Source organism: Typopeltis vanoorti, chromosome 14, assembly GCF_054136105.1.
Source record: "Typopeltis vanoorti isolate ZY-2024b chromosome 14, IOZ_Tvanoo_1.0, whole genome shotgun sequence".
NCBI classification, from domain to species: Eukaryota; Metazoa; Arthropoda; class Arachnida; order Uropygi; family Thelyphonidae; genus Typopeltis; species Typopeltis vanoorti.
The window spans coordinates 123,697,135-123,711,215 of record NC_143562.1 but is presented as its reverse complement, the minus strand read 5'-3'; the positions used below and the strand labels follow the sequence as shown (position 1 = coordinate 123,711,215).

The following is a 14,081-nucleotide window of genomic DNA, read 5'->3' as shown; positions in this document are numbered from 1 at the left end:
GCCTGAATCCAGCTTGTTCTTCACCAAGCTTTCTTCCACAATCCTTCTCAACCATTTCAAGTATACTTGCATAAATCTACCAGGAATTACAGAGGTATTTCTCTACTCAGTAGGGAAATACCTCTGTAATTCTCACATTCAGTTTTATTTCCCTTTTTATATATGGGTACTATGAGAGCTCTACTCCGATGATTGGAGTAGAGCTCTCATAGTACCCATATATGAGAGCTCTACTCTATTCCCGATGATTGGAGTAGAGCTCTCATATATGGGTACTATGAGAGCTCTACTCCAATCATCGGGAATTTGTCCCTCTGTCCAGGTCCCCTGAACTATGCAGTGCAGCCACTGTAAGACCCTTATACTGTCATACTTCAGCATTTTTGGTTGAATATCATCTACTCCAGCTGCCTTTCGACATTTCAAGCCTTTGATAGATTTTTCTACTTCAAGTATGGATATGTATTCCTGACTGTTTGCCTGTTGAGTGTTTTTTTACCACTGTGCTATCACTGCTTGTTTCATTTAGCAATTTTTCAAAGTAATTATTCCATACTTCAAAGATATCTTTTTCTCCCATTTTCATGTCACTTTTATCATCTCTAAGACCTTTTACAGCACTCTTTCCTCCATTTCTAAGCTTCTTCAACAACCTCCAGAATATTTTGCCACCTACTTGATATTTATTTTCTATGTTCTTACCAAAGTCCTCCCGTGACTTTTGTTTAGCTAGTTTTACACAGTGTTTCGCTTTCTTACATTTGTCTCTGTATTCTCTAAGAGCAAGAGCTGACTTATTTGTAGGAACTTTTGATATGCTTTCTTCTTTTCCTTCACTGCCTCTTTAACTTCCTGTGTTCACCATGGAGTTCTGATTTTTCTATTCTTGCAGACAACCACACTGTCAATTCAATGTTGCCAAAGCATAAGGTTCTGAAATTTGGTAGGCAACAATGGGATGCAAACTAACCACTTGGCAAGGAAAGTTTGGAGGAAGTTGAGGAGATAAGAGACTTTGGAGTGGTGGTTGACAAGGATCTGAAATTCAGAGATTACATTACACAAGTTGTGAAGACATCGCAACAGATTATGGCAATGATGAAGAATCTTAACATGTAGAAATAAAGAGGTTCTCATTCCACTGTATTTAAGGCCTTGTATGGATTGCTGTGCACAAATTTGGTCCCCCTGGTTTTCACGGTGACAAGGATATGTTGAAAGGATCCAAAGACTTACTAAGGTTGTAACTGGTTTTGGGATGAGAACAGAGTGAGGGAATGCAGTTTACAAAGCCTTGTGAATAAGAAGAAGAGAAGGTATGCGATTGAGACATTTAAGTTGGCTTGAGGAGTAAGTTCTTTGCATGGAGAGTGTTTGGTCAGTGGAATACATGCCTGACACTGTAGTGAATGTAAATACACTGAATGAGTTTAATGCATGTTTGATATGCTTTTTGTGTAACAGTCTTTGCCTCCTGCAATGAGTCTTTTGACTCCATGGAGATGTGGTGTTAATAATAATAACTTCTAATCCAGCTCCATAAGTCTGTAAGATCAATAAGTTATTATTGCTTTGAACAATGTCTTATATACAGCTGCCAGTTTGGTGTCTTGAATAAGTTGTCTCTTATTCCATATAAATTTATTCAGTTCACTTCCTACCATACCAGCTTTATGGGACTTCAAAATTCATACAGACATCTGGAACACAATATGCCAAGCATCACCATACTAGAATAATAACATGCAGGTTTATTGGCATGGCAACAAAAGGAAGCAGTATAGCAGAAGAAAAAGATACGAAAAGCTAACAAAGTACTGAGATCTACAGGACACAGTTTACAATTGTCACAAGAGTGTTGAGCACAATACCAGACAAGTTATGAAATACCTGAACAAGCTGTGCTCTTAGTCATATTACTCAGTTCCATAAAAAACAGCATTTAAGAACATTTCATGTGACATCAATATCTAGTCACTTCCTCAACCTTTGGTATATGGCACAAGGTACAAATAGGACACACAAGCCTGTGAAAGAAGATTAGTTGTTGTTGTTGTTTTTTTAATTTGAATGTGAACTCTGTTAAGTGAAAGGTAGAAATCAAAATATTCAACAGCTCTGTAGAAGAATTGGTGCGAGTTTTATATATATATATATATATATATGTGTGTGTGTGTGTGTGTATGTATGTGTGTGTGTGTGTGTGTGTGTGTGTGTGTGTGTGTGTGTGTGTGTGTGTGTGTGTGTGTGTGTGTGTGAAAAATGAATTTATATAAGAGAGAGATGGCCTGCAAATTCCAGACTGGTAGAAGTTAGTTATTGGGAAACCAGATAATATTGGAAGGAATGGTCAGTATCTATACATAAGAGCAACTAGGTAGGTAACTGCAATAAAGACACAATGTGCGTAATTATCATTATTATCACCATCAACAGACTTAATGTAGTTAAGAGACTCGTCGTGGTGGAAGGTGTCACTCTCACATGCACAGCTCATCATACCTCAACTTAAATGCATTCACTGTTCCTGCACTTACAACAACACTCTCGGGAAACTCATTCCAACCACCACTCACCATGCAAAAAATCTACTCCTCACCCCCACCTTATACAGCTTCCAGAGATGGCCTCTCATTCTCCACCTGTCTCCAGATATTCTATGAAAAATCTCATCCATGCTAATCTGATAATTACCCCTTACCAACTTATACATCTCAATATCATGTCTCCCCTCTTCCTTCTATTTGCATTCTCTCAATCTGTCTTCTTATTTCATATTCCAGAATCCAACTTAGTCAATCATCTCTGGACCCCCTCCAACATCTCATCACCCTTTTGAAAACCTGATGACAAAATCCATGCACAGTAATCCATATACAGCCTGATCAGTCTTGTGCAATGAAATCAAAACATCCTTACTTCTACATGTATGTGTTGTTCGCATCATTCCCATAATCCACTGTGTCATCCCCCACAATTTCAGCAAAATGTCAATGAAATTTCAAGTCCCTATTCACCCCAACACCTTCATCTTCTCCACTTCCTCTAAAATAGTCCCACAATCCTATACTTGGCATCCCATCTTTGCTTCCAAAATTTTAAAACCTTATACTTTGTAACATTAAACTGACATCCCCACACACACACACACTCGCCCATTCAGAGAATTTATTTAGATCCTCTTGCAAAATAACATCTACTCTATTTCTCATAACTCCTCCCACTGTGCATCATCTGCAAACAACTGTACATTACCATTTAAGCCATTTCCAATGTCATTTGCATACAAAATAAACAACAATGGCCCAAAAATATATCCCTGGGGCATGCTACTAGTGGCTTTCCTCTTCTGGGATATCACTCCCCCATCTAGTATTCAATTACTCTAGTATCCAACCCCACCTGTTACAATTTAACTACTAGTTTGTCATGTGGCAAAGTATCGAACGCCTTTGCAAAATTTAAATATACTACTGCATATGCCTCCCCCTTATCCACTGTATACATCACCGTGTTATAATAAGTAAGCAGACTGCTAAAACCCGATCTTCCTTTAGCAAACCCAAGCTGCCCATTAAAGAGTATTCTACTGCTGTCCACCCAGTGCTGAATCCTTGTCTTCACCAGCTTCTCCAACACCTAATCTAACTCATGTTAAAAATGTATGTTGAAGTTAACTCCCTAGAACAGTGGTCACCAAAGTGGTCCCCTGAGCCCTAATCGACCCCTAGCATTGTTAGGGGTCAATTAGGGCTCAGGGGTCGATAGAAAAATATAAGACATCAATCTACGGGTAATATTTAATTTGGTTAACTTGGATTACCTCCATCCTGAATGACAACGCAATTAAGAGTGAATCGTGGGAACAGTGACATGAATAGGACCTGTAAGATAAGGTCATGAAAATAGTTACGGAAGCCAATCAAGTAGGCCAAAATAATGTATTTACCAATAAACGAATGTCCGTGGTTCCCGCCCGGCAAAGAAGCACACCCTTCATGTTGACAACGTTAGTAAATTGTAATAAAAGTCTTATTTTCATATATGTAAGGAAGATTGTATTATTGTTATTTTGTTATCTAAATTAAATTTTATATTTTATATATTATTTATCCCTCCTATCAAATATGTAATGTTAAGAAGGACGTCAAAAACAAAAACGTATCCCTTTGACGTTAAGCCAATATAATAATATATACTATGTTATACATACAATAAACACTGTAACTATAAAATAAACAAAACTCACATAAGCGTCTTTTTTGCTTGTCCTATTATAATTACGCAATAGTAAAATAGAGGAAGTCGATAAAAAGTCAAGAAATTCTTGAAGGGGTCGACGGTCAAAGAAGTTTGGTGACCCCTTCCCTAGAACATTCCCTCAAGACATGCAGTGATCTACCATCAAATCCCATTGCCTTGTTCACATCAAGTTTACTCAATTCCTCATATACCTCCTGCTCACTCACCATCAGTGGTTCCTCAACCTCCCCCCATTCCCACTACTTTTAAGTTCTGCATTATGTTACTATCACAAAGATGGAATACTTTAATGAACTGCTCATTTAACACCTCTGCTATATCCTCCTTGCTAAATGAGTCACCTTCCTTGCTTGCTCTTTGTACTCCTCATGTAACTGATTATCTCCACTTATTTTGTGCCACCTCACACAATGCCTTTTTCTTCTAGATTGCACTTCACCTCTTCAGTCATCCATTATACACCGACCTTATTTAATCTCCTGACCTTTGGAATACACTTGATCATTGCCTCTGCCGGATAATTCCTGATTAGAAACCATGCAGCATTGATTTCAAGAAACTGATGAGGCCATGGATCTTGGGGTATGGTGGATATGAAACTGAAGTTCAATTTCATAGCAAAAGTTTCGAACACAGCTCAGAGGATAATATTGTAGCAAACCTTGACATGTAAGGATAAGGAAATCATTTTGCCTCTTTATAAGGCCTTGATATGACCACAGCTGGATTATTAAGTGCAGATTTGGTCTCCTGGGTTCAAAGGGGATAAAGAAGCAGTAGAAAGGGTGCAAAGAAGAGTTACTAAGATTATATCTGGATTATGAAATTTAGATTATGAGGACTGAACAGACTCTGGTTAACATGAAAAAGAGGGGTGATATGATAGAGCTATATAAACTTTTGAATGGATGTTATAGGAATATAGTCCAATGAAATTTTCATTATATGGAAGGTAAGGGAAAGAGCACAGGAGCATCCATGGAAGTAAAGTTTGTTCTCAGCCAAGCAAGAGATAAGAGCTAGATTTTTCTTTCCCAGAGCAGTGACTGAGTGGAATAGTTTGCCTTTGGGGCAGTGAGTACAAATAGTGTGAATGCATTTAAGAGAAGATATGACAGTTGGTTTGGATGTTTATAGCCTCCCTTGATGAGTCTTTGACTTCCTGGAGGGCTCAGATAACAATAATAATTATGCAAGGATATCTGCATAAGTGAAGTATTAGATGCAAATAAAAATATGTAAGTTGTACAACTAAAGCAAGATATAGAGTTGAATATACAAAGAAGACTAAAGGCAACTTATATCAATACACAAATGCCAGGAGTATTAGGAATAAAGGGGTTGAGTTTTCTGACTTGATGAATCCATTGTTGCCTGAAGTCAGAGGTAGGTAGGTAAGTAGTTAGGCCTAGCTTTCAGAAGCAGATATACTAACTGGAGTTGAGTATGAAGAGTACAGTAACTTTAGAAAGAACGAATAGCAGAGGAGAGAAAGAGTTGTGCAGCTAATGATCAAGGACGCGAATTGAATCCAGTCAAAGTAAAAACACCATAAATGCACTGCTAGTAACAATGATTCATGGGAAAGTTAGTTTGAAGTTATCTGTTGCTGTAACAACCATCATGTATTTGATCTCATTAGAATCCATCTCACAATAGATAGCTTCACTCACTTCTGTAGTTTGTTACAGGCTTAGTGGATCAATTACAGGTAAAGATGAAATGCCTTACCAAATTAGCCTGATTTCGAATGAGTAATTATCCCCATTCAAGTGTCATCTCCTATCTAGGAGGTTGACTACGATGATTTGACTCATAGTTAACTACAGGTGTTACGACATGTGGTGAGGAACCTATCTCTTCCACATATTGTCATAAATATTAATGCATGTAAATCCATGTGTTCACTGGGCCAGTTTGCATGTTCTGGTGGACGATAAACCAGAGCTTACAAGTGAAAAACCCTCTACCTCCATATCGGACCAGCTAACTCTTTTTAGTCGAAAGAGACCATATAAAGGTTCCTCACATCGTGGACGGGAATCAAACCCAGGTCTTTCCAACCAAAGGGCTTTGTCTATACAGACTGAACTACGGAGAATTGAGTAATTATCATGAAAGAATCAAATCATCTGAACATTCATTGGGTAGTGATGAAATGTCATAAAGAAAGATTTCAAATTTATTAAGTTATTACTGCATGAAAACTTTCTCAATCAAAATGTGACATAGGTCCAGGAGAGAGAGTTTCAAACCTGATTATAGTGTCAGAAGAGGTTTCAGATAAAGACATGACTGTTCTACCTGAAGTTAGTGAAAGTGATCATGATCCTACTGTGAGGATGGAATAAATATACTTATTTCACTATATTTCATTCAGAAATGGTTACGTGCTGAACAACACAGTAGAAAATTATGAACAACTGACGAAAATACTTAGTTTCAGTTTCACTGTATCAGTTGCTGGATTGGAAGGATAAAAGCAATTCATGGAAAGTATTAAATACATAAATGATACAGTACTGGTGCATCCAGAGGGCTAAAATAATAAACACGGTCGACGTGAAATGGATATGTAATCTTATTAAGTATGATTCTTGAGTAAAAGAGGATGACATCAACCTTTTTCAGAAAAAAAACTGTTTGTAAAAGGATGATGTCAATTATAAAAATTGCAAAGCATGGTCCAAGAAGTTTACAAGATTGTATAGAAAGCTAAGTCTAAAAAAAAAGTCTAAGATTGTAGTGCATGCATCTCAAAGTGACATTGCACCCAATATGAAACCTGATAATTATATGAAAATTTTAAATGGACAATTATAATTAGCAATTGTAACAACTGGTAAATTACTGTATTTGGATAAGATCCGAATTCTCTGTGGCAAATAATGAGCATAACTATGGACTATTTCCATTTCCACTGGTTATGATAGAGATTTGCCTAGTTTCTCATTTTTTATTAACTGGCTATTTTTAAAATATATTTAGAAACTATGAACCTGAAAAAATTACCTGATTCACTTGATTGAGGTACTGATGACTGGGAAATATTTTCTTCCACAAGCTTTTCTGTTATTTCTGTTATAACAGGAAGAATCTCAGAAGTGTTAGAAGAATTCAATTCCTCCTATAATATGAGATATAGGAAATATATTTAATGTATTATTGCAAATTCAGAAGAATCATCATTTACTAATTAGAAATTACTGTGATAGTTACTGATGATTTTACAATTAAGGACACTAAAACAGAATGAAAATACTGAATTAAAGCATGAAAATTTCACATAAAAGAATAAAATCCAACTATCAATTAACAATTAGCAATTTACTTGTACAATAACATCATCATCATCAAATTCCTGATATATACCCTGAAGGGGTATACACGATATGATAGTACTACATGAAAAATTTACATCATTACTAACTTTCTATCAACAATTTTTCTCCAAATCAATCTGTTAAATGTCAAGACTACAATATTATCCAGTCTTATATTTCTTTCTTCTAAGGCACTTTTTATTGTATCAATCCACCTATATCTTGGTCTTCCTCTGGGTCGTTTTGCTGCCAACCTGGCAGAGAACACTTGATTTGCTAATCCTTCATCGCCCATTCTGTTTAAGTGACCATACTACCTCCAATTAGCTCTGCTAACACATTCCTAGATACTGACAATGTCAAATTTTTTCCTAATATCCTCGTTTTTAATATGATATTGTCATTGATGCCATCTGTTCACTCCTCTAATCTTTTTCAGGACTCTCATATCTGCGGTCCCTAGTCTTTGGTCAAGTGTTTTACTTCTGACCCAGCTCTCAGATCCATAAGTTAAAACTGGTTTGAACACTGTCTTGTATATAGCTAATTCTGACTAATTTCTCTCTTATTCCATATGAATTTATTCAATCGACTTCCCACATACCACTTTTGCTGATTCTGTTGTTTATTTCTATATTTAATTTACCATTTTCACTAAAAATCGTGTCTAAGTAGCTGAAATGTTTTACTTGTTCCACAGGTACTCCATTCACAACACAGTTGATATTTTCAATGATTCTGCCTATTTTCATTGTCTTTGTCTTTTTATTGCTGACCTTCATACCATATCTATTACAACAGTTATTCAATTTAGTCAGAGAATCTTGCAGACTTGTAGCGGATTTATTTAGAAGTATAACATTATCAGCATAAAGCAAAGAGTTGACATTAACATCTCCAATTCTGATATTATGTTTAATACCACTTTTCTTCATAATGTGATCCATATAGATAATGAATAACAGAAGGGATAATGTACATCCTTGTCTCACACCAGATTTAACATTAAACCATCTTCCTGTACTTACTTCAATTCTAACTGCTGACTAGCAACTCAAATAAAGACAAAATATTGCTTGACATAGTCAATGAAACTTTTCGCATTCCTTGCCTCTTATCTCCATGTGAATTTATGCACATTTTTATGTTGGAACATGGTGTTAGAAATAACTAGTCCATGTCCTGAGCAGAAATCCAACAGATATTTGCCATTATTATTAGCTTTTCTCTTTTCTCCAAATTTTCCCAAAATAGTTTTGTATGTCTCACAATCATTTCCTACTATGCTATTTAGATCCCCAACAAGGACCAACTTTTCCTTTTTCATTGTGTCAGTTGCTTTTTCTAAAGCCTCAAAAAATTCCTCCACTTCTACCTTAGTAGAACCTTCTGTGGGACCATAGGCACAAATAAGTCTCATTCTCAAGTTCCTGATTCTCATATTTGTCCACGTTACTCTACTTGAGACTGACTGCCATTCAAGAAGATTAGCCTCGTATTTTGTGTTGAATACTATGGCTACTCATTCTTTTCCTTGATTGTCATTGCCTAAATATAACATTTTGTATTTATTGCTCAGAAAGATCTCACCAGTTTTTGTCTTTTTTGTTTCAGTCACCCCTATTATGTCGATCTGGTACTTATCTAATTCCTCAGCTACCTCCATTTCTTTGCTATTCAGGCTTCTTATGTTGATAGTACCGATCTTTAACTCTGGTGATGTTGAGTTGTGGTGTGTTTTCAGATATGTTCCAGTAGCTGACTTTTCGCTGTTTGCCCTGGTTCCCTGGCGAAAACAACGGGGACCTTGTTTAACCGGGCAATGCCCCAGACGGCATGAAATTTTGTCATGTTGTACCATCATTTTTTTTTTATTTTAGTTTAACCAATAAGAATAAAATTTGGTCGGCTAAATTCCAAATTGCCAGCCTATCCTCGTTCGTTCAGTATCCAAGTAGATACCCAACAGAGTGCACCACAAGATGGTGAGGATTGGACATTAGATCAGAAGCCCTGGTCAGTTCTCTGCATTCCTTTAAAGGCTATGTGGAGGTCTCCTCTCAGTTATACAGCTTTGACCCTTTGTACTATCATTTTTTTATTTTGGTTTAACCAATAAGAATACAATTTGGTTGGCTACATGGGCAACTCATTATTACATTATTACACGGTTATCTCCGTAGCGTAATTGGAAGAACGACGGTATGTTGCACCCTTCAATTAGAAAAGGCCTGAGTTCGATTCTCGTCATGATGAGAGGAATCTTTATATGGACTTTTTCAATTGAAGGTGAGTTAGTCGATCTCATACGAAGGTAGCAGGGTTTTTTCTTCCTGAAACTCGGGTTTTTTCATCCCGCATACAGACAAATCAGCACTTCAGAACTTCTTATGTTCTTCTTCAGGCTTCTTATGTTGATAGTACCGATCTTTAACTCTGGTAATGTTGAGTTGGGGTGTGTTTTCAGATATGTTCCAGTAGCTGACTTTTCGCTGTTTGCCCTGGTTCCCTGGCGAAAACAACGGGGGCCTTGTTTAACCGGGCAATGCCCCAGCCGGCATGAAATTCACTTCAAAACGCATGCAATTTACAGACAATAAATACTAGTCGTGGTAGTGTTACACCTGATATCTTAAGAATATAGAATTCTCAGCTATCATGGTGTAGCATGAAGAATAAATAAAATAAATTAAAACCCTGCATAAAAGATAATAGTTGAATTAATTAAAAGAAAAAGAAAGATTCTTGCATCCAATAAAAAATAAAAAAAATAAAAAAAAAATAAAAACTAACTAACAAAAGAAAGAATATATTAAAATTGTGATAAGGAAAAGAAGGAGTAGCCATAGTATTCAACACAAAATACGAGGCTAATCTTCTTGAATGGCAGTAAGTCTCAAGTAGAGTAATGTGGGCAAATATGAGAATGGGGAACTGGACAATGAGACTTATTTGTGCCTATGGTCCCACAGAAGGTTCTACTAAGGTAGAAGTGGAGGAATTTTTTGACGCTTTAGAAAAAGCAACTGACACAATGAAAAAGGAAAAGTTGATCCTTGTTGGGGATCTAAATAGTAGAGTAGGGAATGATTGTGAGACATACAAAAATATTTTGGGAAAATTTGGAGAAAAGAGCAAAGCTAATAATAATGGCAAATATCTGTTGGATTTCTGCTCAGGACATGGACTGGTTATTACTAACACCATGTTCCAACATAAAAATGTGCACAAATTCACATGGAGAGAAGAGGCTAGGAATAAGAAAAGTCTCATTGACTATGTTATTGTTGATAGTGATGTTTTCTCCCTGGTGCAGGACACCAGAGTGTACAGAGGATTTGAAATTGGAAGTGATCACTATTTAGTCTTGAGCAGGATAAAATTGAATTTCATATTGAAAAGAATAACATGTAAGAAAGTTTTAAAGCAAATAAAAGTTGAGCAGCTCTCAGATGTAAACTGTAGACTAAAATACAGAAATATTATTGAAAAGAAAATGAAAGAGTTTGAGAACAGGAATCAAACCTTGGAGATTCAGTGGCAAACTCTGAAGGAAACATTGATTGATTCTGCCAGAGAGGCATGTGGTGGGTTGTGTGCAAGGATAAAAAAATCAGAACTCCCTGGTGGACACAGGAAGTTAAAGAGGCAGTGAAGGAAAAGAAGAAAGCATATCAAAAGTTCCTGGCAAATAAGTCAGCTTTTACTCTTACAGAATACAGAGACAAATGTAAGAAAGCTAAACAGTGTGTAAAACTAGCTAAACAAAAGTCATGGGAGGACTTTGGCAAGAATATAGAAAATAAATATCAAGAAGGTGGCAAAATATTCTGGAGGTTGTTGAAGAAGCTTAGGAATTGAGGAAAGAGTGCTGTAAAAGGAATTAGAGATGATAAAGGTGAAATGAAAACAGGAGAAAAAGATATCCTTGAAGTATGGAGTAATTACTTTGAAAAACTGCCAAATGAAACAAGCAGTGATGACAGCACAGTGATAAAAAACACTGACCAGGCATGCAGTCAGGAATACATATCCATACTTGAAGTAGAAAAAGCCATCAAATGCTTGAAATGTGGAAAGGCAGCAGGAGTAGATGATATTCGACCAGAAATGCTGAAGTATGGTGATATAAGAGTCTTACAGTGGCTGCACTGCATAGCTCAGAAAGCCTGGACAGAGGGACGAATTCCCGATGATTGGAGTAGAGCTCTCATAGTACCCATATATAAAAAGGGAAATAAAACTGAATGTGAGAATTACAGAGGTATTTCCCTACTGAGTGTTCCTGGCAAGATCTATGCAAGTATACTTGAGAAACGGTTGAGAAGAATTGTGGAAGAAAAGCTTGGTGAAGAACAAGCTGGATTCAGGCCAAATAGAGGCTGTCAGGATCAGATCTTCACTTTACGACAAATAGTCGAGAAAGCATGGGAATATAACAAAGATCTGTATTTAAGTTTTGTCGATTTGGAAAAGGCATATGACAAGGTGCCAAGAGAGAAGCTATTCAATACGCTGCAGTTATATGGTGTCAATGGGGCATTATATCAAGCAATACTTAGTCTTTATTTGAGTTGTGAGTCAGCAGTTAGAATTGAAGGAAGTACAGGAAGATGGTTTAATGTTAAATCTGGTGTGAGACAAGGATGTACATTATCCCCTCTGTTATTCATTATCTATATGGATCACATTATGAAGAAATGTGGTATTAAACCTGATATCAAAATTGGAGATGTTAATGTCAGCTCTTTGCTTTATGCGGATGATGTTATACTTCTAAATAAATCCGCTACAAGTCTGCAAGATTCTCTGACTAAATTGAATAGCTGTTGTAATAGATATGGTATGAAGGTCAGCAATAAAAAGACAAAGACAATGAAAATAGGCAGAATCATTGAAAATGTCAACTGTGCTGTGAATGGAGAACCTGTGGAACAAGTAAAACATTTCAGCTACTTAGGCACAATTTTTACTGAAGATGGTAAACTAAATATAGAAATAGACAACAGAATCAGCAAAGCTGGTATCGTGGGAAGTCAATTGAATAAATTCATATGGAATAAGAAAGAAATTAGTTGGAACACTAAATTAGCTGTATACAAGACTGTGTTCAAACCAATTTTAACTTATGGATCTGAGAGCTGGGTCAGAAGTGAAACACTTGACCAAAGACTAGAGACCGCAGATATGAGAGTCCTGAGAAAGATTCGAGGCGTGAACAGATGGCATCAATGGCAATATCATATTAAAAATGAGGATATTAGGAAAGAACTTGACATTGTCAGCATCCAGGAATGCGTTAGTAGAGCTAATCTCAGATGGTATGGTCACTTAAATAGAATGGGAGAGGAAAGATTAGCAAAACAAGTGTTCTCTGCCAGGTTGGCAGGAAAACGACCCAGAGGAAGACCAAGATATAGGTGGATTGATACGGTACAAAGTGCCTTAGATGATAGAAATATAAGATCTGATAATGTTGGAGTCTTGACAAGTAACAGACTGATTTGGAGGAAAATTGTAGATAGGAAGTTAGTAATGATGTAACTTTTTCATGTAGTACTGTCATATCCTGTACACCCCTTGAGGGTACATGGCAGGAATTTGATGATGATGATGATGATGATATGATTTAAATGAGAAAAGTTAAATAAATAAGACAGAAAAGGATTAGTCATAAAAGATGGTATGTGAGAGGCTAGAGATTAAGTTATTAAGTAAGTTCATAGAAAAATTTTGGAAAGGGGATTAAATTAGAGGCTAGCAAAGGAAAACAACAGACTATCGCTCAGGGCCGATTCCCGGATTGAGATATCGTTATGGGCCCGCCGATCAAAGGATGTTTAGCTGAAAAACGGCACCCGAATTGGTCGGTGAAGTAAAAACAAGTAGGGTGCGGAGAAAAGAAGTTAGAAAAAGTGCCGTTAGGAGAACAGGCATAAAAGGGTTGGGAAACCCCCCCCCCACGAGGCTTTTTTTGGTTTTGGTTTTGATTCTGTTCCAGGAGAGCCCTTTGCACACTCTTTCGTAGGGATTTCATGGGGTTTTCTTGAGTGGCGAGAGGGGTTATATCTCCTCGTCACAACACGGAAATAAAAGTGAGCGGGATCTCGGTTCCGTATTTCCTATGTGAGAAGCGAAGAATGCCATATAGTCGAGGAAAAGAAAGCTTATTCTTTGTGTCCAACTTCAGTGACAACTACGAAAAACGGATAGCTGTAAAGAAATAGATGTCCACGTGGCAAGTTGCACAGCCGATATATAGATGATTCAGAGTGTGTCTAAGCATAGTTCAAACCAAAAAGGAACGTAGGAGTAGCAGATTATCGAAGAGGTTACTCCAAGTAGGTTCAATCAGGAGAAGGTGAAGGCCCATATGAAGAACCCAAGAAAGAAAGGTACTGTAAATATATCTAGTGTTAACTAAAAACGTGTCTGTGATAAGTATCATTATTCTAATACGGAACTGTTGAAGTGACCAAGGAAAATTTATACTAA

At 36.8% G+C, this 14,081-nt stretch overlaps 1 protein-coding gene across 1 annotated transcript in view; it reads right to left on the bottom strand.

Moving 5' to 3' along the window:
• The window catches only part of LOC150099879 (uncharacterized), a 434,429-nt gene that overhangs the window by 285,880 nt on the left and 134,468 nt on the right, over nucleotides 1-14,081 (bottom strand). The window contains exon 7 of the mRNA XM_090403509.1: nucleotides 7,276-7,390. Within this exon, the coding sequence (XP_090259635.1) occupies nucleotides 7,276-7,390 (115 nt within the window). The remainder of the gene's footprint in view (nucleotides 1-7,275; nucleotides 7,391-14,081) is intronic.